The sequence below is a fragment of the Antedon mediterranea genome, chromosome 6 (genome assembly GCF_964355755.1).
Source record: "Antedon mediterranea chromosome 6, ecAntMedi1.1, whole genome shotgun sequence".
NCBI classification, from domain to species: Eukaryota; Metazoa; Echinodermata; class Crinoidea; order Comatulida; family Antedonidae; genus Antedon; species Antedon mediterranea.
Window position 1 is genome coordinate 11,065,421 of NC_092675.1, and position 26,961 is coordinate 11,092,381.

General features: G+C 31.9%; 1 protein-coding gene across 2 annotated transcripts in view; it reads left to right on the forward strand.

The window, feature by feature from the left end:
- The window catches only part of LOC140051896 (uncharacterized), a 119,628-nt gene that overhangs the window by 69,471 nt on the left and 23,196 nt on the right, over positions 1–26,961 (forward strand). For both annotated transcript variants that reach the window (XM_072097242.1, XM_072097241.1), the window contains exons 7-16: positions 14–113; positions 599–718; positions 6,283–6,485; positions 6,943–7,068; positions 7,255–7,397; positions 7,499–7,622; positions 8,010–8,174; positions 8,775–8,912; positions 21,709–21,806; positions 25,302–25,358. In XM_072097242.1, the coding sequence (XP_071953343.1) occupies positions 14–113; positions 599–718; positions 6,283–6,485; positions 6,943–7,068; positions 7,255–7,397; positions 7,499–7,622; positions 8,010–8,174; positions 8,775–8,912; positions 21,709–21,806; positions 25,302–25,358 (1,274 nt within the window). The remainder of the gene's footprint in view (positions 1–13; positions 114–598; positions 719–6,282; positions 6,486–6,942; positions 7,069–7,254; positions 7,398–7,498; positions 7,623–8,009; positions 8,175–8,774; positions 8,913–21,708; positions 21,807–25,301; positions 25,359–26,961) is intronic.

Below are 26,961 nucleotides of genomic sequence, written 5' to 3' on the forward strand. Positions count from 1 at the left end.
TTTGTATATGCAGGAAAGAGATTGTACTTCCCCATTTATCTACAATAAACTGCCAAAGATGTTCTCATGATTTCTCTAATCACAGACAACTTGAAAAAGAAGAGCAAAGAGAAGTAGGTGTTTTATTTAGCAATTAGTATCCATCTGTGGCTTTAGTTTACAATACGTTAACCTGAATATGTCAATTTGTTTTAGGATGACACATTTTATGCATTCAGATGCCAAAAGTGTCTTTATATTTGTTCTAAGAAATGTCCTAATAGACCTATAAAATTACTTTCAATTCAATTCAATTTCAATTCAATTTCTTTTTTATTTCTGAAATATCATCCATATTAATAAACTTATTAACAGAAAAAGAAAAATCTAAACTTAAGTATAAAGAATGCTTTTCTTTCTAATCATATTTTTATAAAATAAAATGTATACCAGAAATTGACCTAATTTACTTAATAAATTACCCCGATCCCAACTTTCAACTGCCCTTTTCTAGATATAGGCGACCAGATATGAAGACAGCATTGCTGTTTACATATACATGTATGTTAACTGCACCACAAAAATGCTGCGTTTTCAATTGATTATATTTACTTTACAGAAAGAAATAGAGAATGAAAGGAAGCTAAGATTATTGTCAATGAATAAGATAAGAATTGCTACAAAAGACATGCGACACCCAGTAGCCATGTTCACACCAGATGATATCTTGCCTGAAATGGTAATTTTATTTCTAAATGTTTTCAAACGCAAAATGGAAAGTGTGAACCTACAGAATGTATAATTTTAGGTATTAGGTGATTATATGGTCATTTTGAAATTTTATTTGTGACTGAAATTTAATAACTTTTTGAACTTTTTTCAGTATTAAAGTAAACAATTAATTATAATAATAATATTAATATATATAATATAATATTGGTGTTTACCATCTGGTAGTCATAATGCAAACCTATTATTATTTCACTAATTAGTTATCCGCACCTTGTGATTGTATGAGATCATCATCAACATTTTTTTTTTCTGTATTATTTTTCTTTCCACCCTAATTTTGTGTTTCGTGTTTCCCTAAAACGTGTAAATAGAACATATCGATTTTTACGCGAAGTTATGCACTTCCTATTTTTGAAAAACGTCTGAGTTGCACAATAAAACTGATGTGCGATTTTTTTCATGGCATGGCAAAAGTGTGAATAATGTGGGTCACTTATTTATTATTATTATTATTATTATTTTATTTATATAGCGCTTTTCCAAATTAGTATAAAATGATCAAAGCGCTTTACATCAGCACACCCAACAATGAGTCACTTCTTAGGAAATAGATGTGTTTTGAGGGTTTTTTTAAATTTTAAAACCGTGGTTTGTTCCCGGATCACAGACGGGAGTTCGTTCCACATCACCGGTCCAAATTTTGAGAAAGTATTATTTCCAGAGGTCCGCTTTTCGAGACAGTGATCCAATCTAGTGTGATCTATCTCGGACCTCAGGCCTCTCTTAGCACATCTATACACCCGTAAGAGATTGCTCAGATAACAGGGCGCATTATTATTTATACAATTGTAGACATGAAGTAACACTTTAAAAGTGATTCTACTTTCAACAGGTAGCCAATGCAATTCATAAAGCAGAGGTCTAGAACTAACAAACATAGGTACTTGGTAAATTAACCTGGCAGCCCGGTTCTGAAGCTTTTGTAATCTCAAAATGTTATGTTTGGACATTCCAACAAATAGTGAGTTACAATAATCTAACCTGGATAGAATTAGTGACCTCAAAGCCTCGGTACACGTTTTTTTGTCTAAAAAATTTTTTATTCTACGCAATGCCCTTAAGAAAAAATTTACAGTACGGCAGACATTATCAATGTGGGGTGTCATACGAAGAAAAACATCAAACACCACACCAAGATTTCTAACTGTGTTGGAGGGTTTAACAATAATTTCACCAATATTCAGTTGAATATTTCTATTACTAATGTCGACTTTTGGTGGAGTTAAAACTAATAACTCTGTTTTTGATTCATTAAGTTTAAGTTGATTTCTGTACATCCAAATACTAAGATCATTAATACATTTAGTAATTCTATAAATGGCAACTTCGAGATCCCCTGGCACTTTAGGGTTAAAGCTGGTATACAATTGAGTGTCATCTGCGTATAATGTCAGCAATAGGTTTAATGTAAGTGGTAAAAAGTGGGGGACTAATTGTGGACCCTTGTGGGACACCAGAGCTAAGATGAAATTTACTTGATTCAGATCCATTTAAAGTGACTTTACAATATCTGTCTTCGACGTATGTTTTAATCCAGTTACTAGCATTTCCTATTACCCCATAGTTATCTTTAAGTCTGTTTACAAGTATATGGTGATCTACCGTGTCTAAGGCTGCGGATAAATCTAGAAGTACCAGTATCACCACACGACCCTTAGAGAATTCCTGCAGGATATCAGTTTTAAGCTTTAACAGTGCTGTCTCTGTACTAAATTTGGGTTTGTAAGCAGATTGTAACGGCTCCATGAGGTCGTTTTCAATACAATAATTATTAAAAGCACTCAAGACTGGCCTTTCAATTAGTTTTCCAAGAGTTGGCAAATTTGAGACAGGTCGAAAATTTGCCAAAACATTTTGGTCAAGTGAGGGTTTTTTAATGATAGGTGTTACAGCACCTATTCTTAGACTTTGTGGAAAAACACCCGATGTGTATGAACTATTTGCAATGTGCGTAAAAACAGGGGAGATCACCTGAGTACATTTCTTAAGCAGCCATGTAGGCGTAGGGTCTAATGGACTGGACTTGTTAGGAATTTTATTAATTATTTCAAACATGTCATCAGTCTTAACTAATGGGAACGTTGTAAGACTACAATCAGTTTCAGGAATAAATGTCTGCTCCACAGGCAAGGTGACTATACCACTACTGTAAGTTTCAACTAGACGATCATCAATAAAAGCCTTAATATTTACAACTTTGTCTCTAAAATAATTAGCAAAATCTTGACATAAAACCTTGTTTGAATGGTACGTAGGAATACTACTCTTAGATTTACCTAACAGTTTATACAGTGCATTATACATTTCTTTGGGTCTAGAGTTTACAAAAATAGATTTAAAGGCCAGGTGCGGGCAAAAAATTACTATTGATCATACATTCCAATAATTATCGATCTATAGTTTCCCCTATGTTTCATAATTTTTGGGATTTTATTTGTGTTACACAAGCTTGTTGAAAATAAGCACTTTTTAATCAGTGGGAGGATAGTTCAAATTACACAGTAAAATCTCTATTCTTTTGTACACTAATTTTTTTATTAGAGAGGCATTTTAAAAAGCTATGAAAAATAAACAGTGTGGTAAAAAATGTTATCAGATGACTAAATATAGGTAATATAACTTGAATTTTACATTTGTGGTATTTTTATTCAACTTCAGATTTTTATTTTCATGCTATAGCAAAAATTATCCACCATATATCCACCATCTTTTTTCACCTTCTAGGGAGTCACCAGACATGTTATTACATTAGGTTAAACTACCTAACTACTGAAAAAAAGTCTTTCTGGTTTTTATGGCAGAATTTGGCAAAATTTTGTATTTGACCATATTAAGCAAAATTCATGTTTTTTCGTTCTTGATTTCTGTTACTAATATTTGATTTATGTACAATTAATCAAATATTATATTTAAAATTCATGCCTGTACCTGAGCTTTAAAATATGTCGTTTTTTCCTTAATTACAATTAGATTGCATACAAGTTTTTGTTGCGCATAAAAAATAGCCTTATCTATGTTGCTCTTAGTCTTTCTCCATCTATGTTCAAGTCCTCGTCTGATAAGTCGCTCGCTGTCAATCTTATCCGTGTACCAGCTTGGCTTGCTAACAAATTTGCGCACACATGTTTTCACTGGGCAGATATCGTCAAGAATCGATCTAACAGCATTATCGTACATTATGGCTTGCTTGTCAGGGTCGTCTAATTGGAAGATTACAGCAAGTTTGTCTTTAAGCAAAAGTTGAAATGAGTCCATGTCTAAGTTTCTAAAAGAGCGTGATTTACGAATTATTTTAGACTGATCTTGTTTATCATAGTCAAGCGCGACTTTCACGATATGGTGATCTGAACCGTAATCACGTAGCCATAACATCGGCAGGGGTTCGAGGCTCACTCACTCCATGGTTCTGGTGGTAGAACGAGTCTTCTCGGATAAGGACTATAAACCGTAGGTCCAGTGTACACAACTTGCCCGTGTGCACTTTAAAGAACCTAGTACATCTTTCGAGACGAGTAGGGGGTTACCCCGGTGTATTAGTACATCATAGCCACTGATCACCAACTGGGCCCTCTGGGAGATCAGTCTTTGACTGAAGGGGTCACCCAGTATAAAGATAAAAAAAAAAAAAAAAAAAAAAAAAATCTATGAGGTAGAACTGTGCAATCTGTGACAGTACTATCGTCGACGCGACACAAAAAATGATCCAGAATATGACCTTTGGCATGAGTCGGTTCCTTTACAGTTTGAATAAAATCATGATCACGTAAAATTTGTAGATACTGCGCAACAAAATTGTCTACGTGGTTATCTACGTGTACATTCATATCCCCAACAATCAGTGGTTTTCCAGACAGACCATCAATTTCATACATGAATTCGGTAAATTCATCAATAAACTGTGAATGTTTTAATCCGTTTTCGTTCGACGGCGGCGGACGGTATACAACAATTAATCTCAGGGATTTGTTGGGATCATAAATACATCCATGCTCAAACGATTTAAAGGAACTCGAGATAGGTGATCTAATACATTTCAGCTCCGCCTTATGAATGATCACTATACCACCCCCGCTACCTTCTTTACGCGGAAAGTTATGAAAACCGTATCCGATTGGTGTGCACTCCTGACGAACAACTGAAGCGTCTTCATCACTGAGCCAAGACTCTGTGATAACCAAAATATCAATTTCGGACTCAATTAATAGGTCGAAGATAGTTGTAGTTTTGTTGCACATAGATCGTGCATTCCAGACCTACAGAATAACATTGTTATTTGTACCGTTTTCCTGTACTAGTTTCACAGGTGCTAACACCCGTCTACGCCTATTCGAGTTATATGTTATCCGCTTATCAACACAACGCTTCTTAACGACTGAGATAAATTCGCCAAGTCGAATGTTTATCAGTGACTGTATTCTGTTATCTACTAAGGGTGTGTTGTTTTTACGCTGTGTTAAAATACACCGAATAGGTCGATGACATTTCCTACCTGCTCTCACGCCCCTGCTTCGCCGTCGCTTAATCAAAGAAAAATTGCTACTAATCTTATCCTTCCCTGGTAAAAAATCTACTTTATTTCCATCTAACTGTCTGTCATGTATGCAGTACGACTCACATTTTTCCCGTGAAGTATTAAACAAACTAGTTGTTTTGGCCAGGCCCAGTCCCGAGAGGCATTTGTATATCATTGTCTTTCTGCAACGTCCGTGGAATGCGTAAACGGCCGATGTAAGTCACGTGTAATGAGAACCGTGAGGCTAGAACGAGCGTCAACGAAAAACACATCAAAAGTCTCAAAATACAAGTTCAACAGCAACCAGACAGGAACAGAAACACTTTACAAACAGCACCAAACTATAAACAGCAAAAACCCAAATGGAAAACAGCAAAAATATTGACTTAAAAATGTTTTGTTGTTTAGGCCCAGTCTCGAGGGGCACTGCAAGGTCTGTGGAATGCGTAGCGGCAGGTGGTGTAAGTCACGTGTATTGAAAGCCGTGAGGCTAGAACGGGCGTCTACAAAAAACACGTCAAAAATCACAAATACAACACAAAAATCACCAAACAGCAACCAGACAGGTATAAAAACACTTTACAAACAACACCAAAACTATGAACAGCAAGAATCCAAATGAAAAAACAGGAAAAATATTGATTTAAAATTGTCCTGAGAGCGACAGCTTAACAGCGCTACAGAATCAGATCAAATTTTCATCTTTACTGTAAATTTCAGTATGTTATAGCTCCTCAGAAAAAAAGTGCTACTCATGATTAAAACGTTTTCTGGAAGCTGTTGAATTCTAGATACGAATTCATGTAAAAATGTTGAATCACTGTTGTATTTTCATCTTTTGCATCATAGTTCATCACATATAAGTTCTGAAAGGAAATGTTGAGTTTCTCAACGTTTCGATCAATATACTTTGATCGTCTTCAGGAGTGAAATCATGTTTAATAATTCATTTGAGTTAGATAAGTTTATTCTTTACCTTTTTTTTGTTCTTCATGCAGTTTGCTTTTGCTAGGGTTTTGGAAAATGAAGAAAATAAGACAATCTTGAAAATAAATTTTGCCGCCATTGGGGCATCTCAATCTAAGGCCGAGACAATCAAGGAAATCAAGCGTAAAAGAACCAATTCTGGGAAATTCCTCGATGCAGTGAAAAACAAATTGAAAAAGAGAAAGTTGGTGAATACTTCAGATGAAAATGAAAGGTAACATTTTTCACTATTTTGGATGAGTAAGCCTTGTCTAGACTATCAAACTAGTTTGACAAAAAGAAAGTGTGATGTGCCCAAATATTGTTTTGATATGACATCTTTGTGTCCATATTTGGGCATATCATGTCTTTGGCACATAAAGTGTAGACAGAGCTTTAGTAGTATGCTCATTTGATTATTAAGTAGTTTAAAATGTGTGCTACATTTGTATTACTAAAATGTTTGTTTTCTAGAAATTTTGTATCCATCTCAGTTGTTGTAAGAATTTCAAAAGTTGACTTACAAAAAAAAATGTAAAAGGATAAGGTAAATCATCCATGCAATTCCATACGTTTCTTGTACTCTCCCAAAACTTTGTATGATTTACTTAATTAATAATTAATTAATTAAATATGAAACTCTCCTATTTATAAAATATTAATATATGACTAAAACTATGTTGTCTTTGCAGTGATGAATTGAAATCTGAGGAATCTGCAAATTGTTCAGATTGTGAATCTTCCTTTACTAAATTCAAGAATAAATTTAAGCGCAAATCAGAAGAGCTTCACGACGCACCTGACATAGTTTGCAATAGGTGATTGGTCACATTCATGACATTTATTTATCAAAACATAAGATAAAAAAATGACAGGGAACGTAACTAGAAGATAGAACATCTTTTTATAGATAATGTATTTAAAGAACTGCAAACAAAGAAATAATGAATTTCAGTACTGTAGCTTTGAGGTTAATTTACCTACTTTGTACTTATTTTTTTAAGCATTCATGATTTTTTAAAACGACCTACAACTCTTGAAGAACAAACATCATCTGTAATAAATGACTTAATGGATTCTACAAAGGAAATTAGTATTGAACTGACTAAAAGTGATGTTAACGCTCTAGCATGGGGAAAGTCTGTGGGTGAGTAACCTCCACCACCCTGATTGGTGGATAAGTTGATCAATGTATACATCTTGGTCAAACAATTAAAATAACTGACCAGCTCATTTCCCTCTTTACAGATGATACTAATACCTTACTTGCTGTAGGATTTCAAGATGGTAGCCTGATGATTTATACAGTTTCTGTTGGTATGGCAATGAAATTGGAAAAGTATAACTATGATGGCATGGAACCTGTTTCAAAGTAATCTTTATCACCATAATGTTGACCTGTTTATGTTTATTATGTTCGAAAAATGTTTGTATCTGGTTTTATATTTATACATTTCTTTACGTTAAACGAGTAATATACGTATGTGTGAAATGTTTGGATTTGTTATTAACAAATCTTCATCTAGTGGTGACTGGATGTTAGTGGTTGCTAGGAGTAGCTTTGCTAGTTGTAGAGCAGCAAACCCAGTCCAAGATTAGTTGACGTACGTATCTAGTTCACTGGTTTAAATTAAGAAGTGTATACAATACAATATATATTGTGTTCATAATTCCCCATTATACTAAATATTTGAACCTAGCTAGTGGTTTAATCTACTCATGTACCATATTAAACCAATTCATTTTATCTTTGTTGTAGATTGTTGTGGATACAACACTCTAATACAAGGTTTGTAGCAGTTGGTCACATCAATGGCCAAGTGAGCCTTATGAAAGTTACAGATCATGGTACATCAAAATCATGTGTGCTACAAAATGAGAATAAGAAGAAGGTGACCGCTATTGCTGAATCTCCATCAGGATGGTAAATACAGATCTTTATAGGCCAGTTGTCTTGTAAAGGCAACTTCTGAAACTGGACTCCCTGAAATTACCTATCTGCACCTTGTTAATATTAATGTTACAAATATTTAACATTTCACCTTTTTGAAGAAGCAGATTTTTAGGCCAAATTGGTGAAAATTGACTGTACTCTCATTAAAAATTTGTCCTAAACATATTTGTTGTACTTGTACCATACAGTAGTTAGTTTACAATTTTAATACTAATACTGTAGCTGTATGATTTTGCATTGATTTTATTAAATTAAGTTTTTTAGATGGATTTATGCATACAAGTAAATGAATAAACTGTATTATAGGCAGAAGAAAGTGTTTTAGGCATGAATGAGTGGTCTCCACTAGGATGCAATGCAAGTAATTGCTGTCACTTGTGATACTGTATTACAAGTGATAGAGCATTCATGTGTTATTGGTTTAATTACTTATTCCATGCCTAGCATCCTAGTGCGAAACAAACTTACATTGCTTTTACCACTTTGTGTTGATGGTCAGTGTTTGGACATACACTATACTGTACTGTATGTGCATACACACACAAGTAAAAAAATCACCTTTTATTTTAGCTGTATATGTGTTGGTCAGCAAAATGGCAGCATTTCATTCTACTTGATTGACTATAATGAAGCCAAACCAAAGCTACTTTCAGCATCTAGTATATCTTATGGTGCTGTACAAAGCATAGCCTGGCATCCAACTAAAAAGTAAGAATATGGAATTTTCATGAAACACATAAACCTTGACTTCAACGATGACATACAACACATTTGCGCATGCCTATTTACCAGAATCATAAATTAAGAACCTAATTTCTAAAAAATTGTTGGTGTCATAAAGCATAAAAGTATTTATGGAATACTGTACACTGTATATGTTATATTCAGTGTAGCATAGGTGGGTACCCATCTTTTAATCCAATTTTTAACATGATGACCATCAAAAGGTAACATAAAGATAGCAATTTTAGAAGGTAACAATTAAATTAATGAAAATTTGTCATGACATCCAATAGACAAAATTTGTATATGAATTCATATTTGCAATTCAACAACTTTCATAACAAGTTTTAAACATGTTGGTCACTTTTCATTTCAAGAAGCTATAACAGATTGAAATATAGTTTATAGATGAAATTAAGTAAGTCACGTTATTCTGATTTTTTTGACGTAATAAAAATTCAAATTTGTCTAACTCATGTGAAAGAGAATTGATTAAAAAAGAACATATTAAAATCTAGGATAAAATGAGAAACGCATTAGCGTGATGCACTCTATTCAACTGGATTAACTAGTACGAAAGAGAAAAATATCCTATTTTAAAAATTTGAGTGGCCATTATGGTGATGTCAGAACTGATGACTAGAATTAATATCTACAACTAATCAGCTTCCATACAGTAGTACATTAAAATAGGGTCACCAGCCATCCTGAGGTGCTATAACCAATGAAAAATAGGTATATGTTTTTCACAAATTTGCATTAAATTACCTATTTTTTAGCACACGATTATTAAAGTTTAACGTGCATATACATCGTTATTTTGTAATTAAAGTTCATAAAATAAAATAAAATCTACTATAGAAGGTATGAAAAACAAAAATGAATTGCAAAACCATTTTTCTACGCTTTGTATGAGTTGTGCAAAACATAAAAAAATGTGAACATTTTGAAATGCTCAAAATGACCTGAATTGTACACGAAATTGATTGAAATTAATTTTGCGCATTTTTAAATTAAAAATACGGGTCATTGCGTAATTTTTTGCATAGCACGCTATTTTTATTAGTTATTTGCACCTTGGCGGATAAATCCTTGTCATTGTTTTATGAGATCATCAACTTTTTTTTGGTTATCGGCAACTTTTGTTGTGGATAACCCCTTGTTATTGTCAGGATCTTTTTTTTCATATTTTATTCTTTCTTTCCACAAATTTTGTTCAACATAAGATTGTATAAATGTGTCAGAAGATTGACCTGTAACTGTAGAGTGCAAGAAACCTTGTTATATGACGTTAGATTCGCGCAGCGCAAGTTATTTATTTATGGTAGATCATTAATTTCAAAGCAACATTTATTTTCTCTTTTCATATACATAATTGATTTCAATGAACAATATATATTTATTTCATTTCATTTCATTTCATTTATTTATTTCACTTTACAAATATATAAATATAAGTGGAGGAGCCTAAAAGAAAGCAAAGCTTGTGGTGAATAGGCTCCTCAAAACAAAACAAATAAAATATAAATAATATAACACAATTAGAAACTCCAAAAAAACAACAATTAAACTAATATCTTTTCTCTAACACATAAGTTTAACATGTTTAAAAATAGATTATATAAATTATTTAAGAAATATCAAATATATCAATAATAAAAGAATTTACAAAGAACCTTCAACCAATAATAGTTTAAATTGACGTTTAAATAAAGCACAGTTATGAGATTTTTTAAGAGATAAAGGAAGAGAATTCCAGAGTTTAGGTCCAGTGTATACAAGGGTATTCATTTTAAGACTAGTTCGAGTAAATGGCAGGTGATACTGATCTTTTTGTCTTGTTTGGTGATTGTGGTATTGTTTATTTTGAGTGAATTTACTGGATATTATAGGTGGTAAGTGTCCGGCGGTTAATTGAAACATGATGACACCAACATTAAATCTATAGAGATCCTCAATTTTTAATATTTTATTTTTTTGAAAGAGATCTTGGGTGTGAGCACGAAAAGTTACCCCTGAGATAATTCTGAAAGCTCGTTTCTGGATTAATAAAATTTTAGTAATAATTGATTTTGAAGCATTTCCCCAAGCAAGAACACCATAATTTAAGTACGATAAAATAAGAGTAGAATATAAAATATTTAATACTTTTTGAGGAAATATTGATTTCAATTTATACATCATGCCAACATTTTTTGATAATAATTTGCAAAGGTAATTAACATGGGCTTTCCAGTCAAGTCTGTCGTCAATAAATATACCAAGAAATTTTGTGTTGGTTATTTGATTAATAGGAACATTGTTGAAAATAATATCTTTTGGTAACATATACTACAGTATATTTGTTACTAAACAACATAAAATTGGTTTTTAGCATATTTAGTGATAGCTTGTTTGCATGTATCCAAGTAGTAACCTTTTTTAGTTCTTGATTAACGATGTCACAGAGACTATCTGGATCATCATGTGAATAAAACAGACTTGAATCATCCGCAAACAGTATTGACGACATGACATTAGATATATTATTGAAATCATTTGCATAAATTATGAAGAGAAGTGGGCCCCAGAATCGAACCCTGGGGGACACCACATGTAACAGGTCTGCAGCTTGATTCAAAATTATTTAATGATACAAATTGTTGCCTATCAGAAAGGTAACTTCTAAACCATTTTTGAGCCAGCCCTCTAATTCCATAGTTTGATAATTTATGCAGTAAGATTTCATGATTAACAGTATCGAAAGCTTTGGAGTAATCGAGGAAAATACCAATTGTATGCGTATGATTATCTAAGGCTGATGTAATCATGTCAACGAAGTGTAAAATGGCATGTGACGTAGTGTGCTTTTCTCTAAATCCAAATTGAATGTTTGAAAAAATATTACACTGGTTTAAAAAATGTAAAGTCCGCATATATACAAGCTTTTCTAAAATTTTTGAAAATGATGTCAATAGTGAAATTGGTCGGTAATTTGATGCTTCTTGAGGACTTCCTTTCTTTAATAAAGGAATTACTTTCGCAATTTTCATTCTTTTAGGGACACACCCGTTACATATTGAAAGATTATATATATGAGTTAAAGGCGTTACAATGTTGGGAATAATGCTTTTAATTAAATCATTGCTTATTCCATCAAATCCAGGACTTTTTTTTTTCTTAAGGGTATTTACACTATCAATAACGTCCATTTCCGTTATTGGAACAAAAAAAATACTGTTTTTATTCGGATCATTCATATAACTATGAAAAGATTTGTTTGTAGTTGGAATCGATTGTGCTAAGGAAGTGCCAATATTTGAGAAATATTCATTGAGGTGTTCAACTATGATCTGTTTGTCATCGATAGTTTGACCATTAATTTTTAATTTTCCGATCGCTTTGTGACTTTGGTTGGGATTCAATACAGAATTTATCACTTTCCACGTTCCTCTTATATCATTGTATACGGATTGAAATTGACCGAAAAAATAGTCTTTCTTAGCAGAACGTATTAAGGATGTAAGAATATTTTTATATTTGTTATATTTCGTCTTAGATTCGAGTGTTTTAGAAATTTTAAATTTATAAAAAAGTTTGTTCTTCTTATTTATTGATTTTAATATAGACCTTGATATCCATGGCATACGAGGGATTTTTTTACGACTTCTGACACGACTTGCCCTTCATTTTGAAGAAATTTAAGTCTTTCCATAAATACATCAAAAGACTTGTTAGCGTCATTTTCATCTAGAACTAATTGCCAATCAGAGTTTGCCAAACGTTCTTTAAATTGAGCCAACGATTGGGGATTAAAAGAGTAGATTGTCTTATTACAATGACAGTTACAATGTTGATTAAACGTTAGCGAAGTTTTTGCAAATATCGGAAAATGATCCGATATATCGGATACAATAATTCCCGAGACCGGGAAAGGGTGGATATTGCTAAAAATATTGTCAAGTAACGTAGATGAAGTATCAGTTACACGTGTGGGTTTGGTAATAAGTGGAATAAGTGAAAATGAAATTAATGTATCTAGAAATTCACTAATGCGTGCATTTTCATCGTGATGTAGTAAATTTAAATTAAAATCGCCCATAATAAACACATTTTTATTTGTTAATGCTTGATGTGAAAGAATGTTTTCAATTTCAGTGTTAAATAATGATATGTTACTTTGTGGTGGTCTCTACACGACTCTAACGACAATATTTTTTTTATTAGGACATCTGATTTCTACAAAAATAGATTCCAATATGTCATTCATAAATTGTAATTCAGATAATTCTTGGCAATCGAAGGTAGAAGGCAAGTATATTGCTACACCACCTCCACGTTGATCGCCAGGTCTACTGTATGTTAACAAATTATAGCCAGGGAGTGAGTAAAGGTTATGTGAAGAATCAGATAGCCAAGTCTCTGTGAGACCAACAATTGTAGGAGCAGAATCAATATGTGATAAAAAAGAATTATAGAGGTGGTCAAAATTTGTATTCATGCTACGGATATTGAAGTGTAGTAATGAAATTTGGTTTGTATCCGATGCAAAATGTTCATGAAATTTGTGTTCAGTGAGGTATTCACAATTTAAAGGAAAAAACCCTTGATCATGAAATGTGTCATAATCAAGGTATGAATTAGTAATGTTAAAATCAATCATAATATATATGCATAGTAATATTAATATTTAAGATATTTATAATACTTTGTGTTAGCATTTTTTTGGAGTAAATAATAAATAGAGAAAAAATAATAATAAATAAAATAAGATATATAATAAAGTATTTTCTTTCTGACGTTCGAGCTTATTCAGTTGTTTTTGCATCGTTGACAACTTCAATTTTTCATTTCCAACATCAGCCGAAACATCTTTAATTTTCGCATCTAAAGTAGCAGTTTTATTTTTTAAATCCGATATTGAAGCACATGCGAATTCAATTGATTTTTCAAACTCAGACTGCTTGGTTTCAAGTGTGTCCATCCTCGTAAGCATGGTTTGTTGGTTACGCAAGACCGAATCCAGCTGGTCACGAATACCGCGCAGATCTGTTGTTAGTCCTACAAGTTCACGCCTCAATAGCTCTGTATCGGTTTCGGCGACAGCGGCTTCCAGTATTGGTGGCTCAGGTGATGTTGGGGCTAGGACTATTTCCTTCTTTTTTGGCATTCTGACTTAAAATTTCACCGTGTAATTAAGATGTGGTATACTACAAATGAAATACTCACAGTTCAAATATACTTAGACTTGATGATAGTTAGATATTAGTAACGTTTTAGAGGATATTTAGCGGAGCTGCTACGACTAACCATTCATTCACATGCCATGTTGTCAAAAATTTAAACAAAATTTAGAAAGAAGAAGGTACAAGCCCAGAAAGATGAAAAACACATCTTGTGGAGGGCGTACCTTTCACTGACACAGACAATAAAAATTCAAAAAAATAAATAATAAATAAATAAATAAAAAATTGACCGAAGAATAATTAAAATATTTGGGAATAAAGTGACTTTTAAGTTTAGATAAAAATGATTTACTAGAAACAGAGTTTAAGATAGGGAGTGGCAGATCAGTCCAAAAAGTGGGTCCGGAATACCTAATGTTGTGTTGAAAGTGGTTGGTTTTATGGGTTGGAATATGTAATTTTGAACTAATACGGGTATTATGATAATGAATTGAAGAATTAGGAGTGAACATGGAGCAAATATATTTGGAAAGCTTAGAATTAATAGAAGAAAAGATGAAAGAGCCTTGTTGTGTTAGATTGATATCAAAGACTTTGAGAAGAAAAGATGAGATGAATAAGACAGGGGTGGGGTGCCAGATATAACTATGATGGCCTTTTTTTTGAAGAGTTTGAAGTTTGTTAATATTGGAAGGATAAGAGTTGCACCAGACAATATTTCAATAGTTAAGATAAGGCAGGATAAGTGAGCAGTAAAGATGACGAAGAATGTTAATTCTGAACGATAATTCATTTTTAATGAAACTTTACAAAAGTTTATTTCATAATATAGAGCAAATTTTGTCAATTTGATGACGTCATCGTGTAAATAATTGGATTTAAAAGATGGGTCTCGTAATTTCATTTATGCTACACTGTATATAACACATACAGTGTATTCAAACACTGTAAACATATTTAATTAATCATAGAATGGCATAATAATTGTCGATGTTCATATAGTTTAACGTATGCATGTTGCGTTTGCGCGGATAACCTGAACTTGTCAAAGTGACGAGTTCAAATCTAGTTCTCTATTATTCTTCTTTCTTTCCACCCTATTTTTTGCGTCGCGTTTCTTTAAAACGTGTTAACATAACATTTCGTAACTTTGTCAATATATCGACATTTACGTTTTTTTAAAACATCAGAGTTGCGCAACATGACTTGCTCATGAATTTCAATGATTGATCATAGATTAAAAACCAAACATCATTTTGTATTGACACTTGGTGAACTTTCTGTAAATTTAAAATTTACACACAAAGTTACGCGCACATATGCATTCAAAATTGCACAAAATTAATTTCAACTTTCTACGCAAATCATGGCATTTATTTTGTGCATTTCAAAAATTCTCATGCGCAGAAACTTTTTTACGCGTATGGCGCCCTCGGAGTATAAAAAACATTATTTTTCACTTGATTTATATTTTTCCAGCTTTTTCTAGTAATTAAACAAAAAATTAGACAATTTCCACTTGAAATGACATCATACGAGCATCAATCTGTGTGTGATTTAGTTAAACATTTACAAAATATTGTCAAAATCATTTTTAATCTATTATAGATAACTGTAGATTTGAACTCGTCACTTTGACGTGTTCGGGTTATCCGCAGAAATGCAACAGGCACATCTGTCTAAGATCCTGGTCGGCCAAGAGCGGATAACCAATTAACCCAAGTATATTAAAGCAACAAAGATGTGTTATAATGCAAATTACTATAACTAGATGGCACGCTCGCTTCGCTCGCGTACCATCTAGGGGTGCTCACAGATGGTTCTCGAATACAGTAGAATCCACGGACGGGGACTTTTTTGGGACACTAAACAAAAACGGAAGTGTCCCCCTAATTGGGGTATTCAGAAATAGAGACAACAAAACCAATACTGGATTCCATAAAGGACAATTAATTTATGTGGATTAAAGAAATTAGGGAGAAATGGAAATGTATGTACGGGAATTGGGCGGCACGTGGTGGTGGTGATGGAACCGCAGTAATAAAGTTGATTGTATTTATATATTATAAGAACCAAACTAAATAAATAGACCTAGACATTCTGCGAAATGGAAATCGGAAATTCAAGCTCCTATTCAGTGAAAAATTAAACTGTAGTCTACCTAAATATTTAGGGCAAATCATCGGTTGTGGTGTTGAAATTCCTGTAAACATTTGTGTGAACCAAACTGGGTCGAATTTCTGTCATGAGTACTGATTTGTTGGCCTGTGATTTATGACGCCTAAGGGATCTATCTAGACTTATTTTTTAGAATAATGTACGTACCTGTCAGATACAATTGTCTTGTGTCGTATAATAAATAAGTACTGTAATAGTTACTGAAGTTACTATTACAATCTCGTCAATGAAAACACGAAAATGTATATGCACTTACTTATGAAAACGTATACAGTATTATACTCAGTTATTGAAACAGTAGGTTTAAAAAAGTTTCGTTTGTCTGTAAAATGATGTAATCAAGCTGTTTACACGAGTCTTAATTTATAAGCACATCAATAATAAAATAGTTTATCTATCCTGTAATTGGCGAGATTATGGTCGCTGTTGAATGAAATAAAGCCAATCGGTATCATATTTGTACAGAAACGTTTTCGCGGCCGAAGGGTGTAATACCTAAATTCGTTGTATTATCGTCAAGAACTAACTGTAACTAAACTTACATAGAAAGTAGGGTATCATAAATTTGGCCTTAGCACTCGGGGGAGTGGCTAAGATGAAGTCCGTGGGACTACTAAATATAAATTGTAATGAACCTCGAGGGACATAAATAGGAATATTTCATGTTTCATTATCAATGTATAATAAATGGAAACTGTTTACCGATTCAAATAATAGAAATTGGTTTTTAACATTTTCCGAACCTATTGCAAGTTTATTCTCAAAGGGCCCATATATTTACCTACCGTATGTGTTAAACCAAGGGCTCATAAATTTACCTACAGTACTTGTGTTAAACCAAACTCTGGCAGACTGAGAGATTGGGATGTTCCATTCATCGCAAATCAATACATTTGTATAATCGTATATTAAATCTATCAAAATAGTATTTTTTAAAGAAAATCGGCCTGTCTTCAACATTATGATGGTGTACTCTAGCAATCTATCAAAATAGTATTTTTTAAAGAAAATCGGCCTGTCTTCAACATTATGATGGTGTACTCTAGCTGTTCAACCGGTTTTCAGCTATTAAAAACAATTATCGTAGGAGGAGATAGGAAAATGCGAAGCCTCCTCGCTATGTAACATTAGGGTTGAGGGATGGGAAAGCGGATAGGTACAAAGAGGAACAATTTTTAAATATATTCTTTATCCACTGAGTAACGAAATATTTTGTTCATGTTTTGTAGGCCTATAAATAATATACCTCTAAATACAGTAGGCCTAAAACATTTGCGATTTAATACTTTGTTAAAACTGTCACTGTCATAATCGATTGAAATATTAAAGTACATGTCACGATACACCACTACGACGTTTATATTTTTGGTAATTATTAATTAATACAAACGTTGAGAAGGAACTGTCAGTATAAAGTTTATTTGTATATCTAACAGTAGAGCCTATCCACAGTCTCAGTAATAAAGTTTATATTTTTATATTACATCTAACAGTAGGAACATTCACAGTAAGAAATGTTCGATTCAAATGAAAAATAGTTAATAGGTATTTACAGTATTGTCAAAGTATTGCAAGTTTATTCTCAAAGGGCCCATATATTTACCTACCGTATGTGTTAAACCAAGGGCTCATAAATTTACCTACAGTACTTGTGTTAAACCAAACTCTGGCAGACTGAGAGATTGGGATGTTCCATTCATCGCAAATCAATACATTTGTATAATCGTATATTAAATCTATCAAAATAGTATTTTTTAAAGAAAATCGGCCTGTCTTCAACATTATGATGGTGTACTCTAGCCGTTCAACCGGTTTTCAGCTATTAAAAACAATTATCGTAGGAGGAGATAGAAAAATGCGAAGCCTCCTCGCATTTTTTTGGCGGGTATTTTTCAAGATGGACATCCATTAGACAGTGTATACCACGATCGGAAAACACCCCTATTTGGGGCAAATCGTTGAACCTAAATTCGTTTTAATCGTCAATAACTAATTATCTAACTCAATTTAATTAGTAAACAGGGTTACATCAGGCGGTTAAAATCAGTACCGAAAGTACGAACCAACTTTACATACCATCGAGTGAAAATTCTAGAAGTAAGGCGCGATTTACCGAATTTTGCCCTTACGTAAATTTATATATAGATGATAATGGTATTGATAATGATGTTTTTTGGTAAATTTCTTGACAGGAGAAAGCAATAGGCATAAGCCTGAGCAGATGTAATGACATTGCCAAAATTAAAACTCTGTCTACACTTGGCAAACTTTATGTGACAAAAAAAATGATGTTTTGATATATTGGCATGATGATGTCATATTACTACCATATTTGAGCACATCACACTTTTTTTTGTCAAACTAGTAGTAGTCGAAAATTCTATAATGTAAATTCAATTCAAATTTATTCACCTCCCTTTTAGGAGAAAACATAGTAAAACAATAAATTTAACATTTGATTTAAAATTCACACGATACATAGCAAAAGAAAATCAAAATGCCGGGTTTTAACAAATTAAATACAGTAGAACCTTCGTTTTAATTACGGTACAGGACCAAAAGGTGTACGTAAAATATAAGATTCGTAAAATCCAGGTTGACCTTAAATTGACCCCAAATACTTAGATCGTAGCTAAAAAGGCTGTCATGTTTACCTACTTTACTTGCGCAGTGGTCACTAGCTTAGCCTAGATTATTCTAGGCCAGGCCTAGTTGTGAGGCCTAACTACAAAAGTACATGGAGGCTGTGCAATGTTTAAATTTAATGTTATAAAGAAAAAATGTGTGTTTTTTTTGCTTGTATTTTCCATCAATGAAAATAGTCGCTGCTGTAGGGGGAATGCACGTGTGTGGCTTGTCTCACAGCCTTGGCTTTGTGGTTTGTTGTTAAATTGGGCCCTAAATGTAAGAAAATAACACTATTTTAATGTAATAAATTACTAAAAATGATGACATCATCGGTCATTTTATGCGTAAAATCCAAATTCGCTATCCGGGGCAAACATGCCTGAAATCGGGGTCAAATGTTAAAAATGTGTGGTGTTTATATCTCGACAATATAATATTAAATAATTTTAGTGTTTACAGGATCTATTTGGTATCAAATAAAAGCCCATAAAATACTCTATCTATTGCAACCCAACTTGTATTAAAAATCTGTAATTATGTTTTTTATGATTATGAAAAATGTGCATATTCTATTTTTTTTTTTACAAAAATGAGTATATTAAATAGTTTAAATTTATTTTGCTTTATTTATAATACAGTATTTTATTTTATTTTATTTATTACCATCTTTACTGAGGGTAGTCTATCCAGTTCCTAATAGAACTGATCATTCAGGGCCCTCGATAAAACATACATACAGTACGTTACAACACATAAAATATTAAATATTCAAATGACATAAAATATATATTAAATAATTCAAGTGTTTGGAAGATCTTGGTAAATTTACCAAGCATTTTAAAACAATTTTTACTGTTTTATTACTTTTAGATATTAATTATGTTGTATTTTTTTTTATATCTAGGCTGAGGGTAGTCTAGATCAAATTATCCTATAACTAATCTGACCCGGATCGTAGACTGCATGAAAAAAAAAAAATTATTTTGGTTTATTTATAATGATTAAATAATTAAAATGTTTGGAAGATCTATCTGGTATCAAATAAAAGGCCATAAAATATTCTATCAATTGCTACCCAACTTGTATTGAAAACTAATTATGAAATTAAAAAAAAATATGCATATTTTATTAATTTTTGACAAAAATGAGTACTGTATGCTGTACGTAAGTGCAAGTGTAAATTTATTTTGGTTTATTTTGTATAATAAATCAATATTTGTTTAGCTTTAATGAACTATGTGACATATCAAATGAAAGCCAATCAAATATGCTATCCAATTGAATTGTAAAGTTAAAATTATAAAGTTAATTTAGAAAATTACAGTTTCAGTGTAAATATATTTTGGTTTATTATAAATTTAATTATATTGTTTTAATTAACTAGTTGGTATCAAATGAAACCCTATAAAACATGCTACCTAGTTCATACATAATATCAAATATGTATTGAAAATGAATAATTTTTTGGAAAAATATTTTAAAAACTTTCATCAAAATTCTAGAATTATATACGGTAATATAAATAAACCAAAATAAATTTATACTACTTACTTACATTTTTGTCAAAAAATGAATATTTTCAAGAAGTTATCATCATAATTAAAGATTTTCAATACAAGTTGGGTAACAATCGATAGTGTGTTGTATGGGATTTTATTTTTATATCAAATATTTCATTACAATGCTACAATTATTTAAACCAAAATAAATTTATACTCATTTTTGTCTAAAATTAATAAAATATGCACATTTTTCAAAAATTAGCATCACATAATTTTCAATAAAAGTTGGGTAGTTATGGAAAGCATATTTTATATGCTTTCCTTTGATACCAAATATGTCTTCCAAACATTTGAATTATTTAATAACATAAATAAACCAAATGAAATTTACACTATCTAGTATACTAATTTTTGTAAAAAAATCAATAAAATATGCACATTTTTCACAAAATTAGCATCAGATTTTTTATACAAGTTTGATAGCAATAGATAGAATATTGTATGGGCTTTTATTTGATACTAAATAGTTCTTCCAAACACTTAAATTATTTAATATTATATAAATAAACACAATTACGCTACCAAATATTCATTTTTTGTATAAAAGTAATCAAATTATGCACATTTTCCAAAAAATTTGATTCCTAATTAAAAATTTTCAATACAATTTGGGTAGCAGTCGGTAGTATATTGTATATGCTTTCATTTGATACCATACAGTTTGTCCATTGACATTTTAAAGAATAATTTAATTTTTGGGTCAAAGGTCAGTAAAAGCATTTTTTTTTGGCTAAAAGTTGTGTTAGACCGAATATAAATATGTATATTCTGAACAATTGACACCAAAAGAAAATCTGTACGACAAGTGGTTGTCGATATATAAGAACCACACATTTCTAACTTTTGACCTGGATTTGGGCATGTTCGCCCCGGATAGCAAATTTGGCACACATTCCTAATGTTCGTTGGGGTCAAATTATCGTATAACAGTTGAGATATTCTCTCCTAATTTAAATGCATGCAGGTCCTAAACTATTGTGAAAAAATGGCAAACTCAACACTATCTCAAATACCATTGATTGACATAATCCACAAATTTACATATTTTTAAAAGATTTTGACGGTATGCATTAATAAAAACAATATTACAAATAGAAAAGTCGTTGCTTTGTATGTTATCAATTAAGGTATTTTTTACATGTACTAGATTGCTATTCATAGATGATAGATGAAAATATTTGACATGTTATATTTAGCAATAGTAGAACTACTACTTTAAAATAGGTGTGATTCTTGATTTCATTACAGTATTGTAATAGCTGCTGGTGAGGATGATAACATTACTGTGTTCTACATGGAGACGTTGACTGACCGCAAAAGAGACAGGAGAACAATCATGCATTATCGTAAGTACTGGTACTGGTTCAAATAACCGTCTCACAGAGACATCTGGTAGCCATTGACTTGAAGTTGGCATTTGGATGTGTTACTTTTAAATGTACAGTATGAGAGTGACTATTACCAAATTGCACAGTCACAAAACAACTTATAAAACAGTTCATATATACAGTTAAAACATTGCTGGAAATTATAAATTTCGGTTGAAGCAGGCTCCAATGAAGTTGCATCCAGTAAGTTGACTTTGTTGTACAACTCTATCAAGTACTGATGGTATCTTCCGACCTCTTCGTTTACTTCTCTTGAATATATCACATTATAACACACCTGATTATATTCTTGCAATTTGTTACATCTAATGACTGATCGCATTCGAAAACTCTGTCTATAACTGTTCTACTCCACATCTAACGTTGAAGCACTGTCTTTATTAATGACCTAGCCACCAGGCCTAACAGTCGTTAGAATTGACCGCTCTATTTTAAACTCCACCTCGGTAAAAAAAGAGCAGTCATTGAAATATTATCACCATCCAACTCATAAACATTAATATTATTTGTATACTATTATATTCTACTTTTTATAATACAGACATTTTTGTTATGGAATAATATTGTCTGATTGTTACTTTTGTTTAATTGTGCCACCAAATGAATCTAGCATTTTGTGAAATTATTCTTTTACTTTTGTTGTTAAGTGTTAATATTAGGCCTAGGCCTGGCCACATTAGTTTTGTCCTATTAGCTTAAGGCAGAAACTATAGAGGGTCTGAATCCATACATGAAGATGTGACGGAAAACCTGGAAATAGTTTTCACCTGGTAATCGAAAATGATCTCTCGTCGCGCTGCTAGGGTTGCAAAAACTCACCTATCATGTAGCCGCATCTACGTACATATAGTATTAAAAATTGAGTGTAAAAGAAAAATTGAAGAATTTGACACTAAAATGACATAAACGTTATAATATAATATAGGCATATTGCGGGTGTCACGAAACCTAAGACCACGAAAGCTAAGACCTAAGATCACGAAAGCTAAGACCCAAGACCTAAGATTACAAATATTTATCTTTCGCACCTGCCTTGTATTTTAACTCCCAACATTTATTCTGAATACCACACCTTAGAATTGGCACTTTCATGAAAAAAAATCACATAAAAAGTAACAAATACATTTTTAAATTGATGATTTTACAGACGTTTTTCTCGCACACAAAATGACTTGCCTACAGCACACTAGAAGTAGGCCTACCCCATGTTCAATGTTTTTGTTTCTATGGAACGTCAAAAGAGCAAAAATTATATAGAGGGCTGAAAACTCTGTGGAGTCCATCTACAGTGTGGATGGAACAATGTAAAATTAAAATTGTAATGATAATAGTATAATCATGCAAGTACGAAGAAATAAATACTGGCAAATAAATTTTAACTTAAAAATTATGATAAGTTTTTTTGTTTCGTTTTCTTTCTGTTTTTATACTTGTACTATTATTGTTGCTCTTTTGGCGCTCCATAGAAACAAAAACATTGAGCATGGGGAGCTCGAGGAGTTACATTACAGTATACAAAGAAACACGTCTGTAAAATCATCAATTTAAAGGATTTATTTATTTATTTGTTATTATGTGTTTCTCCTTCTGAAAGTACTTATAAGTCCTAATTTTAAAGTGTGGTATTCAGGATAAAGTTAGTCAACAAATTTGGAGTCAAAATACAAGAAAGGCAGGTGCGTAAGAAAAACATCCTCTGAACCAACACATTGGAGTAAATATATACCAACAAACAACCTGTCAAGTTTGTTTGTTGTAAAGAAAAAATATACATTTACTCAACGGACGAAAATAATGTGAGTTTATCTATGTTTTGCGGTAGTATTAAATTATATTTATGGTAATAAATGAAACCTACTGTGTTTAAAATTATGTATGGATAAACAAGTATTGTTTTTAAGCTGTAGTATATCTTAGAATTTGTAATCTTAGGTCTTGGGTCTTAGCTTTCGTGATCTTAGGTCTTAGGGGGTCTTAGCTTTCGTGGTCTTAGGTTTCGTGACACCCGGCATATTGCTTATGTTTCTGAAATGTTTATTTTGTTGACATCCAACAATATACATATTAAATGAATTAATTAAAACTCACACATAATCTTAGAATTAATTGTGATAATACAGGTTTAATTATATCATAGCTAGGCCTGCATATTAACGGATTCTGCCAAAAAAGGAAAAACAATTAATTCAGCAATGCGACAACATCAGGCTAGGCCTATAGCTATTGTACGATGTTTATACGCTATCCGCTCTTTACCAGCTAGGCCTACAAATCTAAGCCAAACTAAGCTGGCCTAGAAATGTCTACGAGAGAACTTTTGACTAGAGCTACTTAGGTAGTGCATTGTTTTTCTCTTTTTATCATAATTAAACTTAATGGAATGCACATTTAAGACAAGAAATGTTTAAAGTTATATATATGCATTATTTTTACAAAACATCAAAAATTGTATCTTTAACAACATCGAGAGAAAAAGAGAAACTCCGATCTGCACTGCAAACATGCATCAGACAGTGTGTTGCAAGTATGATGTCATAAGCTCAGGCATGCATCATGAATATTCGTAATATATGCACAGTTTCTGCCTTAATGTAATAGGAAAAAAATAAATGCGGCCTGGCCTATTGTCATTCATCTAAATATTATTTATTAATCTTCTTCTTAGACAAGTTATTCCTGTGTAAAAAATTTGAAAACATATTTAATATTATTAAATATCTATATAATGCTACTAAATTTTTCGAGTATTTTACGTATCTCCTCCAAAACCACTGAATGTGCTCACATTTTACACACTGATGTTTATTGATGGGCCGCACATGATAGACTATGTCACTTTCCTGAATTTTAAGGATAAAACAAGTATAACAAAATCAATGGCTGCAGAAATGTGTTTTTCATTTCATTTTTGTCCACTTTTTTATTTTATCTATGTATCAAATAATTAATACACCACGAAAAACACCCAAAATAATATAGTTTGGCATTTTATACTTTTGTTATGTGTTTGCACGCATCATCTAATTCGCACAGCACAATTTTTCTTAGCGTCTTTTATTTTCGTAAAGTCTGAATAGTCAAAAGTAAAGTCTAAGGTTCCATATCCACTATTTCTTCTTTCTTTCTAATTTTTTAGCCTACATATATTTTTAAGTGAAGGGATAGTGTATAACAAATCAATGGCCGTAAATACAGTAGTTCAGAATTTTATTCGTGATACAATTTGTTTTTATTTAATAATTTACAGATTACTGCTAGTTATTATTATTTTTTTTTATCAATTTGCTTTGTTTGCAATTTTTGCGTTCCATACTTTATTAGAGGCCGAGTTGACGTAAGGCCGCCTTGACTTGAGGCCGTCTTGGACCGAATTCCTGGCATTGCTTCTTCTTTTTACTGTGCACAGACATACAAAAATACTAATTTGCAATACAATTATTTTATTATCACCAGTTGGGAAAAAACGTCGATTTGAATTGGATGTCTTTAGCAAGTGCTGCAAGTTAAAAGGTAAGTGCCTAAAGAATTAACTTACATTATTATTCTGTTGATAGGAGAGCGGAATTACCTATATAAGATATAAGGGGTTAAAAGTCATAAGCAATTACAGAAGTCTATAAAAAACAATCTAAGCACAGTTTTAGGTAACTATGTTTTGTGCTATGATAAGGGGTAGCACAAAGTTGTTACATAGAATTCTGTGGACAATATATAGAAAATAAATAGTATTTTCATGCTTTTGGTGGCCATTTTGAATATATAATTAGGTTATACAATATCTAAGAATTTTTTTTTTCAATGTCGTACCAATTTCTCAAAAACCTTTATTTTTGAGAATTATTATATTAGCATTTTGTCTGAAAACTATAGTTTTTATAGAAAAAAGAGGATAGTACAGTTTATAAGACATCAAGCAAAATATCACATAACTTGCTTTTGCTCTGCATGTTTTATGGAAGCTGTATTTGTGTCACACTTGCATTCAATCAGAATACAAATACTGTATATCTTATAAACCTACCTTGATTCATGCTATCATCGACAGAAACCACTCGGCCAGCAGGGGTCTTTAGGTGAATACTGTACTATAAACCAACCACAATGCAAGGGAATACTAGGGAGTTTTCGCAATCTTATGAATACGATAACGAAAACGGATATGTCATGGACACGTATTCGTTTTTTGTAAGCCAGTAAAAATCTGTTCCGCATGGCAACGATATATTGAGGCCGCCGTCCAAAATATGACTGCGGTAAATTTGAACGAAGCGCAGGTACGTGCTGCTTAGTGCTTGGCTGCCTAGGCCTAGCGTAACATCAAAGCCAGTGAGGACTTTAAAAACTGCTATTTATCAAAATTGACCTGGCATTTTAGTAAATTACTTTAAATAAATCTATAATTATATTATAATCATGAATAATTCCTGATTCAAATGCAAAATGTGCAAAATAGATCAAAAACTATACTCGTTTTGTAGTTACGAATATGACTGATGATATTCGTCAACACGAAAACGTTTTACAAATATGAAATGGGGATCAGCTCAAAAGTTTCAGAAATGTGTGACGTATCCGTTTTGTTATCGTATTCGTAAGGTTGCGAAACCTCCCTAATAATTGAAAACAATAGATTTGTTGTTGTATATTGGTGTCTTTTTATTCATACAAATTACAAAAATGATGATATAATCAAATGCAAAAAGATGTCATATTTTTATAAAATCAGATAAGAATAGTAGTCACATACACAGTAGAAAAACACTGATGAAACATTATATATTTTAAAAAATAAAGTTATTAATCACAATTTACAAATAAATATATATATTTTATATAGACCAATTTTCATTATGTTTAAATCATTCAGTATTTGCGATAGGTCCACAAAGTCCACATTTCCTTTCTTTTGCTGAAAACTTTTGTTTACTTATACATTATGGTCCTACATTGAGAAAGGGTCTTCAGATGTTGTTTTTCCTCAAGGATTTCTAAAAGAGGAGACCTACATATCATTTTTTTACAATTTTTAATAATAGAATTATACTCCTTTAACAGTAAGCCCACCAGACCATAAGGGCAGCATATTCCAAGGTGGGGCGAATATAGCCGAAGT